Source organism: Leishmania braziliensis, chromosome 22 (assembly GCF_000002845.2).
Source record: "Leishmania braziliensis MHOM/BR/75/M2904 complete genome, chromosome 22".
NCBI classification, from domain to species: domain Eukaryota; phylum Euglenozoa; class Kinetoplastea; order Trypanosomatida; family Trypanosomatidae; genus Leishmania; species Leishmania braziliensis.
Window position 1 is genome coordinate 98,208 of NC_009314.2, and position 20,851 is coordinate 119,058.

Sequence of the window (20,851 nt, forward strand, 5' to 3'; positions counted from 1 at the left end):
TTCTTCTTCGTGTCGTCTGCGTGTGTGTGTGTGTGTCGATCCGTCTCTCTTCATTTCTTAACATTTAAAATGCCCTTCACTTTTTGCCCACGAAAAGCACATCGATCACCCCCGCGATGTGTCGCCGATACACCGCACTATACTGCAAGGTGAAGGAGGACAAAAAACAGTATTGCCAGAAAAGAAATCGTAGCGAATAGGCGAGAAAGAAGCTGCGAGAGGCTGTAAGGAGGCATACTCGCCCCAATACTCCACCCATAGCCCAATCTCGCTTTGCACCTCGCTCTCTCACACACACACACACTCTCTCTTATCTTTAGGATCACCGCATCACGGACACACTCCATTTCTGGCTGCTCCTCACACTCGTGGCAGTCGCCAAAAAGAAAAAGGGAAACAATCGCGGAGCGAGAAGGGGATCGGCTGACTGGCCCGCCGCCTTTACATGGGGTGTCCCTGTGTGTGTGTATGAGAGCAAAAGAGAGCCTACGCCAGAAACAGCTCAGCTGAAAGACAGTATAGCGTAGACATGCTGCTGTTGCTGTTTCTAAGGCGCCGCATCGAAAGTGCAACGGTCGGCGCGTTGGTAAGGGGGGCGCCGTGCTTCCTGTGGGAGGAGATACGGTAGAGGGCATTGCAGTAAAGTGGAGAGAAAAAAAAAAGAAAAAGTCAAATTTATCGGTGTCGCTGCGCGTCTTCGAGGGGCATCTGAACTTAACGGACGAGGGCCCAAAATAGTGAGAAGGGAGGTAAAAGAGAGAGAGGGGACAGAGAGGGAAAAGACGACAAGGCAATCGCAGAACCGCTGTCATGCCTGGCGATTTCTCCATTGATAGGGCGTAGACAACACAGGGAAGAAAACAATTTATAGTCAGTTGTGTGCATGGGCATGGAGAAGGAGCGGCGCACACATGCGCGCATGCAGTTTTCAGAAAACTCAGCAGTTCTGCGCAACCAGCGCTGGCAGATATGCACGTCCACACATCCAAACGGCCGCACGTGTGTGCACACAGAAATACGCCCCAGCAGCGGGGAAACGAAATCAGAAGGGGGGAGGGAACTCGTTTTGACATTAATCGCTTCATCAGTGGAGAGAGAGAGAGTAAAGACGCATACAAGGGAGTTTGCGTACAATGAAGATGCACAAGGAAAAATAGGCAAAAGGAAGGAGGAAGTGGGGAGAGGGAAATGAGAGGAGGGGGTGCAAACAAAGCACAAGTGTGTGTGTGTGTGTCTCTCGGTGCTTTGGGGGGGGGGGGGGGGAAGACCGGATATGTGGATGCGTCACGCGACGCGGGCTTCATGACGCGAGTCACAACGCGAAGTATTCCAAATAATAAACGCCTACACGCCATACAGCATGTCACACTCAGTTGTTTGCCCACGCCAGCACTCGCCCAGAAGCCCTATTCGATGCACCTCATTTCCTTCCCTCAGGCATTCCTGCGCCGCATGGTAGCATTCCCTCTTCCTCATTTTGCAAAGCAAACCAAAAGAGCCGGATGCACACACAGGGAGACAGACATGCCAGATGAGGTGGGGATGGAAAGGAGCGAATTGAGAAGTAGTCGACCTCACTAGAGAAAAAAAAAAGAGTAAAGGGCTTTAAAAAGAGGGAGAGGCATGAAATCATAATGTTGGCCCACCTCCAGGAAACACCTCGCGCCACACACACACACACACACACACACACACACACGCACGTACCCACACACCCTCCTATCCAACAGCAACGATGCAGTCACGCCTACAAATACACAATCACAGCAAACACAAGCGCCCCTTCGAACCCGAGGCGACGGTATATCGGGAAGCGACAAAGCACAGATTAAAAAAAAAAAATGATGAGGGAACAGAGGAGGCTGACGTGCACACCTGACAGTTTTGGTGGGGCATTTTTTTCTTTTTCATTTTCACTGGAAACGCTCTCACCATCGCTACCAAACAAGTACCGCAGGGGTGTGTGCGCGTGTGCGTACCTGCGAACTGTCCTCACGCGTCTCTGTGACTCTCCCCTTTTTCTCAGCCTCGCTCTCTCATGATCTGGACCCTCCCTCTACACATTCACGTTGTGTTGGCATAAACGTATCTCCCACTGTATGCATGCCAAGACGAGGGGGGCTCCGCCCTTTTCTTCGTTTGGGACCTCCATCATGGGCTTCACAGAGAAAGTGCGCGCACGCACGCATGTACGAGGGAGAGGTTCAGATCGAGGGGGGGGGGAGACGCGCTGGAGTAAGGGTAGAAGATATGCGGAGGGGGGGGTGACCGTTGGTCTGCTCTACTATGATGGGTAGTAACAGGCCTGATGGTAAATCAGTTCGTTATTCTGCTTATTTTCGGCTGCGTCTATATGAAAACTGCAGCGATTGTTTTTTTTTAAATGCGTTTCTTCTGTTTTTCGTCTTTTCTTTTATTGGGGGGAAGGGGGAGGGGGAAGGGGGAGTGGGGGGGAAGGGGGGAGTGAGGGGGGAGGGGGAGAGGGGGAGGGGGAGTATCGTTTTTTTGTGTGTGTTTCATCTCTCGTTCGTGTTCTCTACATAATTGCGGTGATTCCTTGCGCGCGTGTGTGTGTGTAGGTGGACACCTTCCTGTGTGCACCTGCTGGTGGGCGTAGGTTTCGGACGACTGCCTCCTCGTCTTTGCACGTGCCTGTTAGAAGATGGTAGGGGAGCTTGAACGCGGGGAGACGGAAAGAGAGGGGGTCCTGGGTGGTTGACGAAATCAAAGAAAAAGAAGGTCAAGGCCCCACCTCTGCTGTGTACAGACGTACCCCCTCCAAAAACAATTTGTCGACATCACCGCCACGACCGGCACCCCATCAAAAGCAAACGTACGAGTAAATATTTACACACACACACACACACGTACTAGTTTGAGTGCACCACCTACGGCCACTTTCACATCCATGGCTTGCTGTCCAGCATGTGCGCCGCTTGTCTGCACATGGACAGGAAAGAGTGCACAAACGCAGGCAAACACTTGCACCCTCTTCTGCTCTCCCTGATAGAGCCTCCATTGGTGCCTGAGTGTCCTGTCGACGCGCGTCTCCAGCAGCGTTGCTTCTCTTTTCTCGCATGCTAGAGCGAAAAGAGGGAAGCAGGGACTTTTCCCCTTACACTACGCCGTAGATCGTGGCAGTTGTGCCGAAGCAAATGATTACGACACCGAAGATAAGGAGTGAAATAGAGCCAAAGAAATCATAGGCGCCCACCTTCTTCAGCTCGAAGCCGCCGCTGTAGATGAAGAAGAGGGATGGAAAGACAAAGGCGATGAAGCTGCCGGTGAAGGAGCCGAGCAGACCAAACACAACGTTCACGTTGGGGATGAACAGGCCACAGAGCAGTGAGACGAGACTGAGGAATGTGCACAGAACTGCGTTCTTCCACCAAGCAATAGTGTAGAGGTTCCAGTCGATGAGGTGGTGCACCGCGTCGCGGCAGGGTAGAATATGCAGTGCAAAGGCGACACACAGCTTCACCACAAGGCCAATGTAGGCGACGGCGATGTAGTAATCCGTCAACGGACGATACATGCGCAACAGCGAAGACCCGATATTGTCCGCGAAGTCGGCGTAGCCGAAGAAGCCCACCAGCCAGTAAAAGACGGTGCAGATAAACATGCTGACAAGAACCTGCAACTCGAAGAAGCGCACACTGGGCTTGGGCGTTTCGTTGAAGACCTGATACGCATTCGATTGGCACAGAAATGCGAAGACGAACTGGCCAAGACCTTGAATGGCGCGATTCCCCGTGTTGAACGTGCGCAGACCCTTGCCGCTGATGCCGCCCTTCATCCCGTGAGTTGCGGAGTGGAGAATGACGCAGACGACAAAGTACAGCACGAAGACCACGCCGAAGAGGGAGACGTAGCGGAGCGAGTTGATCTTCCTGGGCAGCGAGAGAGGCAGCATCAGTAACAGAAAGGTAACTGACGTGAGTACGCGCTGAAAGCTCAGGGTCTTGTAGTACCCATGCACGCGCTCGTCGCTGAGAAAAGCACTCCACAAGTCGTTGATGCAGATTACATAGGCAATGCAGGCACCGATGCATTTGACAAACATGATGACTGCCGCAAAGATGTCGCCGCCACGCCCAAAGAGCAACCGCCCTGTCAGCTCGTAGCTGCGGATGCCCGTCTTGCCGTATACGATAGCAAGCAGCCGCACCGAGTACACCGTCAGTAGATAAATCACAATAAGGTAGATTGTGCCCATGGCGATGCCGGACGTCTCGAAGGCGTAGGGTAAACCAAGGATACCAGCACCGAGACTACTGGCGGCGAGGTTGAAGACGCCGCTAGCGAAGCCGCCGTGCGGGATCGCGCGGTGCATCAGGTGCACTAGGAAATTGGGCTTCCTCCCGTCCCCCTCTTGATCGGTGTTATTGTCTATCACGACATCATGCATCTGATCAAATTTTTCGTGCATTTCCCTTTCATCATTGTTCATGGTTGCATCGAGTTCAGCAGCTGCAACATGATCGCTGCCCGCATGGATCTTCGAGGACTCATGGTCGTACAGACTACTGCCTCCGTTGAGCAGAACAGTGTTGTCGGGGTTGTGAGACATGTTTGTCGCGCGCGCCTCTGCTTATTGATGGGTATGGCTGCGCGTACAGGAGTTGGGGTTGGTGATGACGTGTGTATGTGGGGCGGGGGGTGGACGGTGCGCTTTTCTAGGGAAAAGAGAACAAAATGGGTGAAACGAGACAGCAAGAAGAGCGAAAAGACAGGGAAGAGGTTTTTGGTGCGTGTAGATAATGCTCACCACAACTAGCCCCTATCCTGGATAGGGTGAGTGAGTCGAGAGGGGGAGAGGAAGGCAGAGAGAGAGAGAGAGACAAATTTAGCTATGGAAAAGACGGGCAACACTACGAGCTGCGTTGAGGTCATGTTTGCACAAACACGTGCGTTTGTGCGTGCGTGTGGTGGTGGTGGTGGTGGTGGTGAGCGAAATGCGGTGAGCGAGTAAGAGAGGGGAGCCGTAGTAGCAGTAGAGTGTAGAAGGAGTGAGAGAGGGGGGAAGAGAGGAAAGACGTAGGATAGTGGCGGTGCAAACCTGAAGTTGGGCAGCACGGAGGCAGTCCAGTTGGCCATCCCTAAAGATGCACGTACTAAACGCCGTGGTTCGCATAGTCCCGTAGTGCACAGGAGACCCGAGCACATCGCCCTACTTCCCATGGCACTACGGCCGGAAGTGGGATAACCAGCACGGAGAAGAGATGCACACAAGAGAAATAGTCGCACATGCGGCCTCAAAAGAAGACCACTGTAGCGCACTGCTGCGTTTATTTCTGAGGAAACAACTCGGAAGAGCTCAGGCTCTTTGAGCGGTAAATTCATATGAAGGAGGAGAGAGGGGGGAGGGGGGGGGGTCGTGGCAGTCGAAGAGTGAGCGGACGTGCCCCGCTCGTGTGAAGCGACAACGGAAAGGTCACGGCAGCGTCATACGTCGTTCTTCGCGTCAACGTGCGCGTGTGTGCGCGCTTCCGTGGAGTGTTCCTCCTTTCCTCGTCAGAGCAAAGCGAAGAGAGAGGAGGAAGTGATGGAGCTGAAAGGAGAGGGAGATACGCGCCGCTTTGTGTTGCACAAAACATGAGTTACGCCAAAGCGACACGGGGACCAGTAAACACGGCGTCCTCCCCTTCCCCCCTCTCTCTACTCCCTCCCTCCCCTCCCCTCTCTCCCCCCTCTGCACACGCAGACTACGATATCATTCTGTATGAATCTGCATACGATGTGCACGTGACTCACATCACACGGTGAGAGGCAAAAACAAAGAAGAGCCAAGCAGGAAAACGGCGCACGCACGCACGCACACGCACCCCCCTCTAGGGAAGAGTAAATGAATAAAAACAAGGAATCTGAGATTGACAACCGTGGGCGTACGCAGCACACACACACACACACGGCAAATACACAAGCGTACAGCTGCTATGGCCTCACTTCACTCCTGGCGCACCTGCATCCGCATGCATTGACGTCAGCCTGTGTCTCTCTCTCTCTCTCGTGTTCGGTGTGAGCTGTGTGGCTCTCTGAGTATGTGAGTGCGCATGGGCCATAGAGTTCTGATGAAGCGCAAAAGGAAAAACATTTAATGAAAAGATCGAGAAGAGAAGCGAAAACGATACGTAAGTGGGCGAGGTCTGCTCATGCCGGGGGTGGTCCGCGTAACTGGCAGCTCGCGCACCCCCCTTAAGACCCGCGTTGCGATAATGACTGTGGCAGCGCGTCGCTGGCAAACGTGAGGTGCTTGCTTGCCTCTTTGGGGTACTCGTCAACGGCGGCTAGCGACGGCGGTGGTGTAGCAGCCTCGGAAGAGCGCGCTGATCTTAGACTGTCCTTCTCGCCCTCCACTGGGATCCGCGAAGCAACTTCAGTTGCGTTCGCGGTATCCGCGACAGGCCCTGCCTCGGTATCGCGGCACAGCCTCTCCTCAGCTTCGCACCGGGAAGCATCCTCGGTGCCGATAGTGACAGAGTCGTGCGCAATGGCGCCACGTTCAGTTGTCCCCTCAGCCTGTGATAGGTGCGTCAGTGCTTCGGTGAGCACAGGCAGCGGTGACACGACCGCCTCCTCTTCATCTGTGCACTGGTGAAGAGGAGGCAGTACAGCATTACCGTCCTCCAATAGTAAGGGCTGCACTGGGATATCCTTGCGCACTGCATGGGGCATCACTTGCGAGAGCTGCGCGTGGCTCGATGTCTCCAGCTCGCACACTGAAAGCGTGAGCGCACACTTCTCCTCTACGCATGCAGGGCCAGTGGTGAGGTCCGGCTCCGCAAGCGTCTCGTCACTTACGCCTGTCACATCAGCCTCAGCGCAAAGAGTACTGCAGGACACATCCACCACGGCCGCAGCATCACCGACAGGCGCGTCCGCGAAGTCGGTGTGGTCGTCTTGGAGGGCAACTGTCGCTGAAGCGCGACCGGCATGTTCGAGGTGGGCGTCCTCTTTGAGATCCATCACATGCACAGCATCTGCACTTATGTCCTTGGGCTCCTGCTCCTCAAAGCGGTAGCGCTTTGCCGACGGGGACCGCGAAACAGTTTTGTCGATGCACACCTGCGTCGGGGCGTTTGATGGCTCAGGTCGAGGCTGCTGCTGCGCTGCCTGCTCGTGATGCTCCAGCTGCATATTGGGCAGCCCCACATCGGACTCCTCGACTGCATGAACTGACATGGCGCTGCTGTAGCTGCTCGGTAGCGCGTTGCTGAAGAGGCAAGGCCACGAAAAGAGCAGCGAAGAAGAGGCCAATACAGGAAAGGTCTCTTCTTCTGTGTTCCAGGTCCCTCTGTGTCCTACCGGGGGATTCGAGGGAAACGTTTGTGGGTGCAACTCGATGCCGTTGCGGGGGGAAGGGGGAGAGATGACAGGCGAGAAAGAAAGCAGGAAAACTGAAGAAAGGGTTTCTGAATACGATCGGAGAAAGCGCCGATCGAGGGGGTAGAGGCGGTGAGGCTGGTGGTGCAGCAACGATGAAGGGGGTGAGTGATTCTTGACACTGTCTATGACGTGCATGTCAGTGGGGTCGTACATGGGAGGGGGGTAGAGATGAAATGATGAGTGGGTGGGTAGTGAATCAAGAGTCACATGGGTGAGACCAAGCAGGGCGAATAAATGGCATTGCAGCAAGCGATATGGCGGGCACACTTTCGCGTTCCCGCTTTTTTTTCTCGCTTTCACGTCGGTGTGTTGGATGGCTGATTTTATGCTGGTGGCGGCAGACACGCGAAGCAAGGAGACGGAGGAAAGAGATCGGAGCGGGATATGGAGGCAGGCATAGGAGGGCCCTGGCTGCCCTCTCTGTTTTTCCCCGCTCCATCGTATTCAATACGAGGCAAAAAAAAGAAGAAACCAAAGAGAGCGCGCGTGCGCGGCAACGGCGGCGCGAAGAGTAGTGACATCAAAGGCACAGGAGAAAAGTGAGGATAGGCGGGATCAAAGAGAAATAGAGAGAGAGAGAAAAGACAGGAAGAGGCGTTGGGTGGAGAGATGGGGGGAGGGGGGCTGTGGACAGAGGAGCGGCAACACGGACGCCGGCAGAGCACAAGAAGGGGGGAGGAGAAAAGTAACGCGTTCATCCGGAAAGGGGAAAACACACAAGAACAGCAAAATGATAGAGTCCCACACCAGGAGGTGCGCCTCATAACCCCCGTCACTCAAAAAAGGAATACACCTAAAAGGGAGCGGCACCGGTGAAAGAACAGCCACGTGAGAGTGCCTAGTCCTGCATTCGTGAGAGGACGTGTGTCATTCATGCGCAAGCGAAAAGAGGGCGGGAAGAAGAGGAGAGGGGGAGGGCTAAACGCATCCACAAGCGTTAGAGAAACATGCGAGGCAGCCAGTTGCGCCATAGTCGCCAACATTTGCAGGAGAAGGAGACGCATTCCAGTGCGAAACAGTCCCAAAAAGTTGGAAGTTTCCTCGTATCGTCTCCCTCCTTGGCGCTGCTGAAGGTGACCCTTTGCAACGTACGGATTTGCATGCAAGACCGATACCGTCGTCGTGGTTGCACAGTTTCGCCCTCGTGAGCATTGAGGGGGTCGAGCGGACGTAGTCGTCGTGCAGCTTCTCAAGCCCCTTCGCACCTAGCCCAACTTCCTGCTCCATGTCTGCCTTCACCATGCCATACATCTCTTGAGGGACGGTGTAATTGCCCACGTGGGCTGCTTCGCGCGGTGATGGTACGCAGCACTGCTTTGCTGGCATGAAATCCTCCACAGTTTTCCTTTTTTTTCTGGCACGTTCAGGGCGGTCAAGAGGAGTGCTGCGACCACCCCGGTGCGGTCCCTCCTAAGGGTGCAGCGGAACACGGCCGGCTGCCCCTTTCTCTGAGGGGGACCTCGAAGTTCTTGTAGACATCCTTGAAGCCGATAAGGAAGGCCGCTGCGACTCGCCGAGGTAGCACACCTGCAGACGACCCCACCCCCCTCCCTCCCATCAACAGCTTCCTCAACGCATCATCCGTAAGGAAACAACTATCAATCGCGATCGGAAAGTACAAGACAACGGCAAACGCGTAAGCGAGTCGTCTTTCTCCTTCGCAGTGCGAAGGTCGATGATATACGTGAGGCACAACTTATCCACGACCATCTTCCTGCCCTCATGCGTGACGCCGCCAACGTTGTCGGAGCGGTGGATGTGCTTGTATTTTGACGGCGCACGTTCTAGCCCGTGTAAGGTAACCACTGAGGTCTCGAAAATCCTACAGCCCCTAGGCCGCGGTGACACGTTCATGAACCGGCATGAGTCCAGCGTACCAGAGAAGCTCACCAGCGAGCTTTGATACGACGCTACACGCAAAAGGTGAAAGGAGAGTGCATGTGCGTGAGTGTGTGTGCGGCGGTAGAGAAGAGATAGCGAAAAGGAAACGCCAGGCTACTACCTCAGTGTCACGACGAAGACCCACGCGCGTCGAGGCACACGTAAATAAACACGCCCCCGCACAACGCAGCGCCGCTGTGTGCAACGGCACAGGAGTAGCTAAGCGATGGTGCCTGCGCTTGTGCACATCTTCTTCTCAAGCCTCCCCTGCACCGCATCACTGCCACCACCTGCGGCAATGGCGGGTGCACGCGCGGGAGAGAGAGAGCGAGTGCGCTTCGTCTGGCTGTTCAGTTGCAAACAAACACGCCACTGGCTGCACCGAGGAGGAAGAGAAGTGCACCAATGACGAAGAGCGGAGACTAACGAACGGCTAGAAAAGGAGACGTGGGAAAGGCAGTACTGGTGCGGGGAAAGAGACAAAGTGTTCAAGGAGAAATCGCCGAGGTCACTGAACCATTGCCGTGTGCCACGTGCGCTGTTCGAGCTCCGAAGACAGACGATACACAACATGCCAGCTGTCCTGCCACTCTCAGGTCTGGCTTGCAATACCTCGCAGAAATGGAGAAAAGGAAAGACAAGACAAAGGGGGGCGAAGCGAGGCGGATGGATTGAGGGGATCGAGGGGGAAGTACGCGCCTTTGCCGCTGTCGTTGCGACGTGCACATAGACGCGAACACATCCGCACGTCGCAACGACGGCGAAGAGTGGTGGGGAGTGAGAGTACGAAGAAGTGATCGATCTGGAGGGAGTCGATCGACGAAAAACCTGCGAGAGTAGCGGGGCGATGGAGTGAGCATGCCAGCAGAAGTGCGAGCGATGCACTGGAATGTGTGCGCAATCAAATTCCCCACTTTCATTGCGTACTTTTGCGTGCTCTTTGTCCCTTTCGCCTCCGCCCGGCTTCGCTGAGCTTCAGGTGCACACTGCGGCTCACAACAAACAGGGAGAGCGCAGAGAGGCGCCAACGAATGCAGAGTTACGTAGAGGTGTGCCCATGTATGTGTGTGAGTGTGTGTGCGTGTGTTGCTGTGCTCTTCATTCTCACTTTCCTTCTTCCACCGATATGTTAAAAACAGTCAAGGGCGAACACGCAACCATCACAACAACGCCCTACACGAAGAGGCGCCTCCATACTTGCTCGCACTCATGCATCCAACACTACGGGTGCCTGTCTGTCTCTGTGTAGAAGGGCCGGTGACTGCGCTGGCAGTGTCCACATGTCTTTGCCTCTCCTCCTGATGTGTGCGTCATCACGGAGCATACGAGGGACAGCTGCGCCACTTACACAAACAAAAACATTCAGCGAGTCTCAACGCAACGCGTGACAGTCAAAACGACGCACCGTCACACACGCACAATCGTCCTCCAAGCAGCCCCTCCCCTGCGTCCCCACGCCCCCCACACCTTCGCAGCACACACGCACAAACAATGAGCGGTGAAGGGAGACGGAGAGAGGGGGCGGTAAGAGAGGGAAAGAAAAAGTTTCGAGCGGGTTGGGAAACCGGCAGCCGAAGAGTACGCATGAGTCAATAGAAGCCCAGTCACAACCCCTTCGTACTTCCATGTGCTACACGATTCTCCCTCCCCCCTTTCACCATTCAGCCCCACAGTTCTTGTGCGGAGACGTGTGATTGTGAGCGTGTCTTCTACGTGTCCCTCTGTACGCACTCTGCCTGGCTTTATACGTGCGTACGAGCGTGATCTTGCGAAGAGAGCGCAAAGACGCGGGCGGATAGGGCGTGAATGGCCGAAGAAGACCTCCCTTTTCACGACTCAGTGCACACTCTTGTAGACATCACAGAAAATGAGTGGACTGAACGAGTAGCACCACACTGAGGGAAAAGACACACCCGCACACACCACTACAAGAGGCAATGTTTTCACAGTGTGTAGGTTCGTGCCTCCTAATGCCATGCCATTGGCCGTTCCCCCCTTTATCACCGCTGCCTAACCTCTCGCCCTCGCACTGCATGGCTGTGTCTCTCTGCCTGCCGCTGTAGCCTTTTTCTGCTGAAGAAGAAGGGGGTGAGTTGAGGGCAGAACACACCCCAGCACACGAGAAGGAAGTGCACATTTTCCCATGGCCCTCAGAGCCGTGTGCCAGACAAGACGAATCCCTAACAGCAGCTGCAGTAGTGCTCATGACGACGATCACCCGCTCCGTGACCATCCGTCGAGAAGCAACAACGAAGAACGCAAAAGACGAGGGGAGAGCGGGAATAGGCGGTGTGCCATTGATGCTACGAGCGGCAGGCGCAGAGAGAAGGGGGAGGCGAGGCGGAGAGTACCCCCCAGAACGATAGGAAAGTGCCCACAGAAAAAGAGAGAACAGGGGATATTCGACTGAGAAAGGAAACCCCACGGTAACATCGGCAAACCATACACGCCACTTACAAAAAAAAAAAAATAATACGTCCGCGAACAGCTTTGCATACGTACATGCGTCACCGTGCAGGCAAATCATTCACTTCCTTTTCTTTGGCGACCCGGACGCGCGACGAGAGTGAGCATCAGTCGACTTCTTACGCAGCACCTCATCACGGTAGCGTTGGTGCTCAGCGTTGATGTATGCCGGGTCATAGCCGGTGCTTCCGGTGCCCATCTCCATGTGATGTGCGCCGCTGCCGGTGCTGCTCTTCGAGTGCGCCATCGCCTTAATCATCTTCACAATGCCCATCTTATTACCCACCATGTACGCGATGCCGCCAAATATGGAGAGCAAGGTGAAGTACGTGAGGACGGTGCGAGGATCCGTGCCGAGGGGGTCTTCAAGCATGATTGAGGAGTTGAAAGATGTGATGAAGTACGTCTGGTTCGTTGCCGAGTTCTGGACGTAGAGGCCGATCACCAAGTTGTACTCTCCGGGCTCGAGGTGGGGTTCCGGCCTGAAGGTATAATGCATGCTCACCGTCTCCGACTTCTTCACCTCGCGCGCCTGGCGCACCACGGAAAAGTTTTGAAGGACAATGTGGTACTGGTGCGGGGGCTGCAGGAGGCCAGTCATAAGGAACACCACCTGCGAGGCTTCGTTGTCATTGTTTTGAAAGGCCACCGCTACGTTTACCTTCGAGCCAGCAGGGAAGGAAGGGAAAGACTGCGACGACGCGTTAAGGAACAGGACGCGACTCACGTACGCTGCACTGCCCGCGCCCGCGTCCGACGCCGTATACATGGCATCCGCCTCATCGCTGATGAATTCATTTACGTCATCCTCCTCCGCCAGAGCGACACTCGCGATCAGCAGCGCCACAAAGGTGAGAAGAAACACCTTACGCGGTGCACAGGAGAGGCTCATTGCAGTTCCTTTCTCTACTAGTCTTCTGTGTTGTTGGGGCTGTAGTGGGCGGTGTTTTTACTGCTGCTCCTTCAACACCGTCTCACTCAATCGCAGGGAATAAATCGGTGACGTGGACACGAAGCGCTGCCGGCGAGCTTTGGCGACTGCTGCGTACTCTCTGCCGCACGTACGCGTGCGCGTGTTTCAGGGAGTGAGTGAGGCGTTCGTTGAGAGAGTGGTGGCGGGAGTGGCGAGTTTCGTTCAGTGTGAAGATGCGGAAAAGAAGGGATGTGAAGGGGGTCGGCAGCGGCGGTGGAGAGGGTGAGTGACGGGGTAAGCAACCCAAAGCACCTGGGCACGTAACGCATCGCAGCGGTACGCTCGCCTTTTCCCACTCAAAGGAGGCTATCGCGCACACACAAACACACCGCCACCACATACAGTGGCAAGTCAGGTTGTCGGAACGACTTACAAGACAGACCATGCCGCCTCTCTCTTTGGTTGCCCTCCCTCCTGGTGCCCCACTGATGTACTTCAAGGGCAAGAACGCCTCAATACCCCATGCGCGAACACACCGCACAGGGGAGTGTTGGGGTGAAGGAAGCGCGGGTGGGTAAACTGTGGAGGAGGTTGAGCATGCCTCCAGTAAGTGAAGCGCCTATCACCTTTCTCGGGCTCTGCGTGCTGTTCTTCGTTTTAGTTATGCAGTACGTGAGTGATGACGCCATTCACCTCCATCGAAGCCACGCCACCACTGCGCCTCCCTCTCTCCATGTTACAACGTTGCCCCTCTCGCCCACCTCCCTCTCAATCGCCCTCTGCCAAGGAGAAGGGTAGAGTGAAGGGGGAAGAGCAGAAGCAAAGGGGAGAAGACGAGGGATGACAGTAAGCGGGGCGCCTGTGGGGGATCGGTGGGGAGGGAAGAGGGGAGAAGACGGAAGGGAAGAAGACGTCTCGGGTGAGCTTGTAAAGGGGTACAGCCGCAGTGGCAAAAATGGGGTAGAGAAGAGAGACCAAAAAGGCGGTTACCCAGCCGCGACCACGCACGCACCCGTACGCCAGTGGAGACGATGCAGCACCAATAACAGAGAGAGAGAGGGACACGCACACGCAGGCACCGACAAGACGAGCGCTAAAAAAAAAAACGAAGTAGGAAGCGGAAGAGGCAGTGGTGACACCAGTAGAAGGTGAGACCCAAGAGCAACGCTGGACAACGGCGCCACGCACCCCGCTGCCTTCCCTTCTTAGACCCCGTGCGTTCCCTGTTCACCGTTGAAGACAGACGTAAAGACAGAAAGGAGGAGGCGGCCGCGCAAGAATCGGGCACGGGCTTCGAGTGTGAGACCTCCACCCTTCCCAGCATCGTGCCCCGCGGTGCATCCTTGGGGATGAGACGCAAAGCTCAGCGAGGGAACAAGGAGGCAAAACGAACCGTCACGGTGGCACTCCATGCCCGCGCCAGTCACATCAGCTTCTTGCCTCCTCCTTGAATCTTGCGGTCTAGTGAGTTGGAGATGATCTTGTTTGTGTGCAAGTAACGCCATGAACAGCGATCAATACAGTGCACCTCGTCCTTGGTAAGCTCTGCATCCCTGTAGAGGTCCCTGCAGCACAAGTTAACACACTCCTTCCGCAGGGAGCTCATCATTGTCTCTATACGGAAGGACTCTTGCTTGATACTCAAGTTCATTGCTGCTGGTCCGGCTGGTATTCTCGCACTTGCGCTCACGGCAAGCTAGCGGCGCAGACGCCAGTGTGACTCGGAAAGAAACAACATCGGGCATGTAGACGGGGCCCACACCGACAATAAAGGAGCAGCCGCAGGCGCAACAGCGGGACAGAAAGGGGGGAAATCGCACGCAACGTATGTACGCGCGTACGTTCGCGGCATGTGGAAAACACGAAGACGGGGGAGGAAGGAGAAGAGGAGAGAACAATGCGGCGATGGTGAGTTGAAGTAGGACAGCACAGCGGGAGACAAACAAAGTCGCTCGACACACACCGTAACGCCGACATAATTGTTCACCGACAGGACAACCAACAAACACCCGGTGAAAGCGAGAGGCACAGAAAGGTGGGTAAGATGGAGCTGGGAGAGAAGAGAGGAAATAGGTGAAAAAAAAAAAACTGAAGACAGTGAGTGGCAGTTTTAGCAGACGCTACTCACCCTTCGTCTACAACCGCTCAGCTTCCCTTTTTCTCCTCCTCTTTTCAGTCACCCATACTCATACTGAGTGCTACCCTCCCCAGGTGTCCACACTGGTCTCAAAGCCTGACAGATCTTCACAGGTCGGCAGAGCGTCACTGCTACTTGGCCTCTTTACGAACGCATACTGCGAGTGCGCACAGTCCGATACAAGCCCTCCGCTAGGCAATGGAGAGGTCCATTGCTTTCTCGCTCTCTCTCCGTCTCCTTCGTGCGGGGCACGTGAGTAAGGTGTGTTTTTAAGGAAGAGCACAGCGACCAAATCGACGCTGATTTGCCCGTATTGAAGAACAAGTAGGCTGGTGGAGAAGGCTTGCCTCCGCTCCTCCCTTAAACAACGCCCTGAGTGTGCCAGAAGGCGATGCCACCCGATGCACCAGAGGCGAAATAAACAAGAGGAGACGAACAAAGCTTCGATAGGAGAATACACGTGAGGCGGCAACTCGAAGAACAACAACAAGAGCAAAAGACGCAGTCACACGGACAGAGAGCGGGGGGAGTCGGTAACGGATGCACTTCAAGAACGAGCTGCCGCCGCCAAAGGGGAGGGGGAGGGGAAGGTATAGCGCCGGCAGTGCCATGCGACTCGTACTCCTCAGCACCAATTCTGTTGTCCTACATGCCCTGTGACGGCGGGAGGGTTTGGGAAAAGAGAGGGGGTGCATGTGGCGATTGTCATCAAGTGGAAAGGCTGAGAATAGAGGTGAGAGGGCGTCTGACACAGCCCACACAAAAGTCGGGGTGCATATGAGCAGACCGTCTCCCCACTGCCCTGTCGATCAGTAGCCGATCCAAGCGGCTCCCTGGAGCGTCTTGATCACCTACTAAGCCGCTCCTTCTGGCTCTCTCACCTCGCTCCCCTTTACCCTGTATGTTCTGTTCTGCGCAACATCCAAGTCTCTTCTCGCCTGCGTTCATCCCTTTCGCTGCATCAGCATCGTCGTCGTCGTCGTAACTGTGCGACTAAATCGGACACTGTGAGCACGCGTACCACACTCGAAGGGCGGCGGGGAGAGAGAGAGACTCGCCACGGTAGCCAACAAGGGGACAAGCAACGAAAAACAAGAGAAGGAGCGCACCACACAGCCACAGACAGCACAAGGCAAGATGGAGAAGACGAGCGACGCACAGCTTCTCAGGCACCTTGATTGTGAGTCCAAGAACACAGTGCGGCGTCCGTACAATGACAGACACACACAGCAGAGATGCGAAAGGTGTTTCGACAGCATCCACACACAACTGCAACAACATCATCAGCTTCGCCGTCGCTCCGTGTTTTTTCTCTTGCATTTATGTTTCGTTTCTGCTTCCCTTTCTTCTGACTCACATGTGCATCGCCGTCGGTTCGCTTCTCAGTGGCCAAGGGAGTAACCCAAAATGAACGGAAGTGGATATAAGGCGTGCCTGCATGTGGGTGGGCGTGCGTACAGTGCATTGTGTGGTCGCGCAGCACACCGAGTGTGCAACCCGCCCACTGCCTTGCACCACAGTCCTTTCACTAGCGCTTAGGGGCGCAGGTGGTCACTGCGGTTCGTCTCTCTTCAATGAAGGGGCGTACAGAGTCACTGTTGTATCGCCACGCGTGGTCGAGAAAGGAGAGAACATCTTTAGAGTCAATCCGAGTAATACTCTTACGCATGCACAGACACAACTTGATATATTTTGGATGCAAACGACAGTGGCCAGCGCAGAGACGGGCTTACCCTGCGCAATGATGGATGTCAGGAGCTGACTCAGCGCCGTCTCTGAGGATGCGACTAGAGCGCCGTTTGCGCCAATGACAGCGCCGCCGCCACCGATGAAGCCGAGGCCGCACAGCGGCGACGCTGCAAGCCCATGCATTGTGCTGGAGAACGCATTAGGCCGCACAAAGCCGGTCGCCAGCGGGCTGTTGCAGGCGTTCAGGTGCCGCTGTGTGAGGCTGCGCCCCATATAATACACAGAACGCCGCATGTGAGAACCAAAACGTTGCCGAAATCCTCCGCCCCAAAGAAAAGAAGAGAGAACGGCTTGTGAAGAAGAGGGGGAGGGGGGGTCGTGGTGGTGGTCGTGGTGGGCTTCGACGAGAGGCACACAAGACGATGCGTTGTATGGGTGTGTGTGTGTGTGTGGATGGGTGCTTAGGCTCGCTTGTATGAGAAGAGAGGCAGCAATGCAGGCTGAAATGGGGGTAACTCTGCAGCACACGCAGTTCGGCGTGGCTGCAACTGCCGTTAAGACTACGCGTATGCTCCTGTGTGGGCAGGGGAGAGCGCCGTTGGTAGTCGTCATGGCAACCAGAGAGAGGGGCGAAGATAAAAGGAAGAGACAGAGCGAATGGTGGGGTGGGGTGGGGAGTGGGGGGGGGGGGGGGGCCAAGAGCACGTGCATGGTGCGCCCGCATGTGAAGCGATACTACCACAATAAGGCAAGGCCAACTGGGGAAGGCAAAACAGAAAAAGGCTGCACGCGGTTGCTGAAAGGAGATGCACAAGAAAAGAGACAGAAGGTGGGGGAAGAGAGGTGGGGGAGTCACACACACACAGAGAGACACCTGCTGCTTGCACTCCACACACCTCTAGACACACGCGTGTGCCGTTCTCTCTCTCTGCATTCAACCAGCCCGACTGCGCAGTCTTCCTCAGGAAAGGCGAGCGAGAAAAAAAAAGAAGCAAAAGCCAACATGGTAGTCCGCGCTCTTTACTCGTGCACCCCACACCCCAACCTCGACGCACGGCAGGAGATTGGAGAGCCACCAAGAAGAACCCATGTTGGGATCTTCCTTGTCCAGCGCGCGCTTCCCATCATAAGGCTCCCTCTGCAAGCGAAGCTAGAGAGACGCTGCGAGGAAAGCCAAGGGGTGCGATGAGTGCGCTGTGGTACTTGTGCGGAAGATCGAAACGGGAAAGCCGCCGCACGGGCCTCTCTGGAAAGGACATGCATCACGATGAGAGCGTCCCAGCTCTCGCAGATGACCACACAGAGAGAGAGAGCGCGCTTGTCTCGCCCCTCCCCCTTCCTCGTCATCACCACCAGTCCCACCGCCATCGCTGCGAGGCAAACACACTCTCCCATGCTTACCACGCACCTCCGCAACACCTATCCACAAGCCCTCCTCACGCTACGACAGCCACCTAGCTTACTTTCGCCCGATTCTCTCTTCTCTCTTGACTTCTCGTCTTGCTCATCAGCAAAACTAACGCGTGCCTCCATGCAGTGCTGAGGGAAAAGAGGGGCGGTACAATGTGGTGCTGAGGCGAGGAGGAGGTAGTGATGACGGAGCTAGCACCCAAGAGATCCCCCGTGGTGGCGCCAAGGAGGGCACACACTTGCCACACCCATCAAGTGCCTTTCGATGTTGCCTTATACTATCGCGTCGATGCTCGCGGCATTGGAGACACGCTTGCCTCCTGGCTCTCCCCTCCGTCGTGCTCGTCCTCGTCCCACTCCCTATTCCACCCAGAAGGCTTGCCATCCACTTCCTCCGACCCAATATCGGCAAATGGGTCATTGGGTACCTTGCGCGTCAGCACACCGGCTGGGGGAGGCTTCAGCGCCCATGCCGATCGCGCCTCGCATTCCGCTAGAGGCCCAATGTAGCGAATGAGGGAGGAAGAGCAGTTGTTCTTGTCTCGCTGTGCGAGGAACCACATTGGCAGCTGCTCAGCAATATCGGTGACACTCCCAACAGCCTTGACTAACATGCGGCCTTCACGCGGCAGTGCACGGGTCAGCGCACCGTCGGTTGCCGACTGCGACGACAAGAGGGCCATAAACTTAATAACCTGCTCAATCCTAGTTATTCGTGGCTGCAACACGTGCGGCGGTGGCGGTGGATCCTTTGCGCGGCCAACAACCAGCTTGTCATAGGCAAAGTACTCGTGCAGCTTAAAGTACCCCTTGTGCCGCTCGAAGAACTCGCGGCGGACAAAGCGGCGCGCCTGCTCAGACGTCAGGCCACGTCGAAAACGCTCGTTTTGCAGGGTGGTGCGCAGAGCGTCGACTATTACAGGCTGCCCAGCGGGGATGGCGTCGTGGAGAAACCGCGCCAGTTCGTCCTCGGACATTTCTCCCTCCCGTTTCGCCAACCGTCGAGAAACCGATGTGGGGCCGAGCGGTTTCCCAATGTAGGGGCTCTCCTCAGGACCCCTCCCCTCCAAGCGAGCCCCATCAGACCGCATCGGCCTTCGTTGCTCCTCGGCGGCGAGGCGAGGAGTGAGGATGACATCGCCCTGCTTGATGAAAAAGAGCGAGTGGGTGTGAACAAAGGAGGAAATCGCATCAACGACAGTCGCCGGATCGGGCGACTGTAGCGGCGCAGACGGAACCGCTGCATTCCACGACTCACCCGCCTCCTTGAACGCTCCATAGACGCGGAGCAGTGCTGCCTGCAAGTCGCCGGGAAGCTCCGCGTAGAGGTCGGCGGGAAGCTGAGCGCCTTTGTCTGCTAAAATCCGCTGCAAGCGCACCATCACCCGCGGCACCGGTGACGTCTCTAATGTCAGCGAAGAGGGCTGATCCGATGACGGCAAGAAGGCCCATGGCCGTACTTGGGAGGACTCCAGCTGCACCTCCCACAAGTGTCGTAGTCGGTCGAGGAGAAGGACGCTAACCCGAAGATCTCCCCCCTCGACGAGGCCGTAGAACACCTCAATTTCGCGTACCAGGTGCGCTGGCACAAAGTCGCGCAAGTGCGCCAGATGGAGACCCTTAACCAGCCTTAGGTGCTTCAGGCGATCTTCGGCTGCTCCTTGCTGCAAGGCCTCGGTAAGTTTCCGGCCCAATAGCGTGGGGTCATAGCGACTAGCGGCGATCTCGGGTGCTGGGGTATCGAACGTGTACGATGGCACTCCGACCTGCAGCAGCAGCGGCTCTGGACGCAGCAGCCGGACAAAGACGGCCATCGGTGAGTCGCCGAAGGCACGCACGTCGACGAACTGTGGTGGCAACTGCTGGAAGGCGACTCGAAAATCCCGCAGCGATGGCGCTTCGCAATCGAATAAGTTCACCGACATGTTGGTCATGACAACTGAGTCCATTAGGTAGGATAGCGGCACGTGGTACTGCGATGGCACCACCGTGCTGAGCCACAGCTGAAGCCGGCTGTTCTTCATACTCGACGAAGCGCGGTCTGGCCCCACCTGCTGTGGTGGCGATGGCGGCGTCGAGAGCGGCTTCACACACCGCAGCCGCACGTGCTGTGCAATTGGATGACACCAAAACACCTCTTCGTGCTGGCGCAAGAACCTCGTGAGCTGCATGGGGGTGACAAGCGCCCAACACCGCAGCGCTTTGCAGAGGTCGTTTATTGTCGGCGTCGACGTGACGAAGCCGAGTGAGGTGGCCACATGGGTGCCACTCATGTGCTGTGCAATGGCTAGCAGTCCAATAACGCGGAGGCCGAGAGTCTTCTGATCGGGTGTACGGAACGGCAAGCATGCCTCACTGGCCATGGCTACGTGCACACAACCGGGCAGCTGCACCTCGCAAAACGCCTCGGGGTGCCGTCGAATGAACTGAGCGAGCCCGCCGCCCTCCCTGCCAAGACGCTCAAGGTGCTCATCCCCGATCATACTCGCCATCTTCGAGATGGGCAACGGTCCTGTAGACCGAAGTAACGAGCGAAGATAACAGACAAACTGATTGTCGACGGTTGGGAAGTCAAGAGTTCGCTTTGCGGAATAAAGGCGGCGCGACATCATGAATGGCCCACCACGCGAGAAGGTGTGAAGGCGCGCGGCGCTGCAGCCAAGCCGCACAAACTGGCGATACCGCGTCTGGCCTATCCCCGTCGTGCCGGCAGTGAAACGACGGAGGCTGACTAGCTCCTTTCGTCGCCACTCTCCTGGCCCAGCGAGAGTTGCGGTATTGGCGGCACCATTTGCTATGAAAGTGACGCACTGATTCGACCGGATACGTAGTACGCCAGCAGCTGCAGAAAGCATCGGGGCAGAGTATGTGAGGTGGGATGGGGTGGAGGAGACCAATATGCGTCGCCTTGCCCTTTTGTTTCTCGTTCGCCCTCGACTGTGATCATCTCCATTCAAAGCGCTGACGGT

General features: G+C 56.0%; 6 protein-coding genes and 1 pseudogene across 7 annotated transcripts; all 7 read right to left on the reverse strand.

Moving 5' to 3' along the window:
* Positions 1-3,115: 3,115 nt before the first annotated feature.
* AAT22 (putative amino acid permease) lies at positions 3,116-4,570 on the reverse strand (the record flags this gene model as incomplete). Its single annotated transcript, XM_001564892.1, has 1 exon — positions 3,116-4,570. The coding sequence occupies one exon, from the start codon at positions 4,568-4,570 to the stop codon at positions 3,116-3,118; it is 1,455 nt and encodes a 484-aa protein (XP_001564942.1).
* Positions 4,571-6,195: 1,625 nt separating this feature from the next.
* LBRM_22_0230 (hypothetical protein, unknown function) lies at positions 6,196-7,539 on the reverse strand (the record flags this gene model as incomplete). The annotated part of the gene is made up of 1 exon (XM_001564893.1): positions 6,196-7,539. The coding sequence occupies one exon, from the start codon at positions 7,537-7,539 to the stop codon at positions 6,196-6,198; it is 1,344 nt and encodes a 447-aa protein (XP_001564943.1).
* Positions 7,540-8,304: 765 nt separating this feature from the next.
* LBRM_22_0240 lies at positions 8,305-9,240 on the reverse strand (annotated as a pseudogene). Its single transcript has one exon. A coding segment is annotated over exon 1 (936 nt).
* A 2,554-nt stretch (positions 9,241-11,794) lies between these two features.
* On the reverse strand, positions 11,795-12,625 carry LBRM_22_0250 (conserved hypothetical protein; the record flags this gene model as incomplete). The annotated part of the gene is made up of 1 exon (XM_001564894.1): positions 11,795-12,625. One exon carries the CDS (start codon positions 12,623-12,625, stop codon positions 11,795-11,797), a length of 831 nt encoding a protein of 276 aa, XP_001564944.1.
* A 1,444-nt stretch (positions 12,626-14,069) lies between these two features.
* On the reverse strand, positions 14,070-14,297 carry LBRM_22_0260 (conserved hypothetical protein; the record flags this gene model as incomplete). The annotated part of the gene is made up of 1 exon (XM_001564895.1): positions 14,070-14,297. One exon carries the CDS (start codon positions 14,295-14,297, stop codon positions 14,070-14,072), a length of 228 nt encoding a protein of 75 aa, XP_001564945.1.
* A 2,037-nt stretch (positions 14,298-16,334) lies between these two features.
* On the reverse strand, positions 16,335-16,766 carry LBRM_22_0261 (conserved hypothetical protein; the record flags this gene model as incomplete). Its single annotated transcript, XM_003723124.1, has 1 exon — positions 16,335-16,766. The coding sequence occupies one exon, from the start codon at positions 16,764-16,766 to the stop codon at positions 16,335-16,337; it is 432 nt and encodes a 143-aa protein (XP_003723172.1).
* A 1,394-nt stretch (positions 16,767-18,160) lies between these two features.
* LBRM_22_0270 (conserved hypothetical protein) lies at positions 18,161-20,494 on the reverse strand (the record flags this gene model as incomplete). Its single annotated transcript, XM_001564896.1, has 1 exon — positions 18,161-20,494. The coding sequence occupies one exon, from the start codon at positions 20,492-20,494 to the stop codon at positions 18,161-18,163; it is 2,334 nt and encodes a 777-aa protein (XP_001564946.1).
* Between the last annotated feature and the right edge of the window lie 357 nt (positions 20,495-20,851).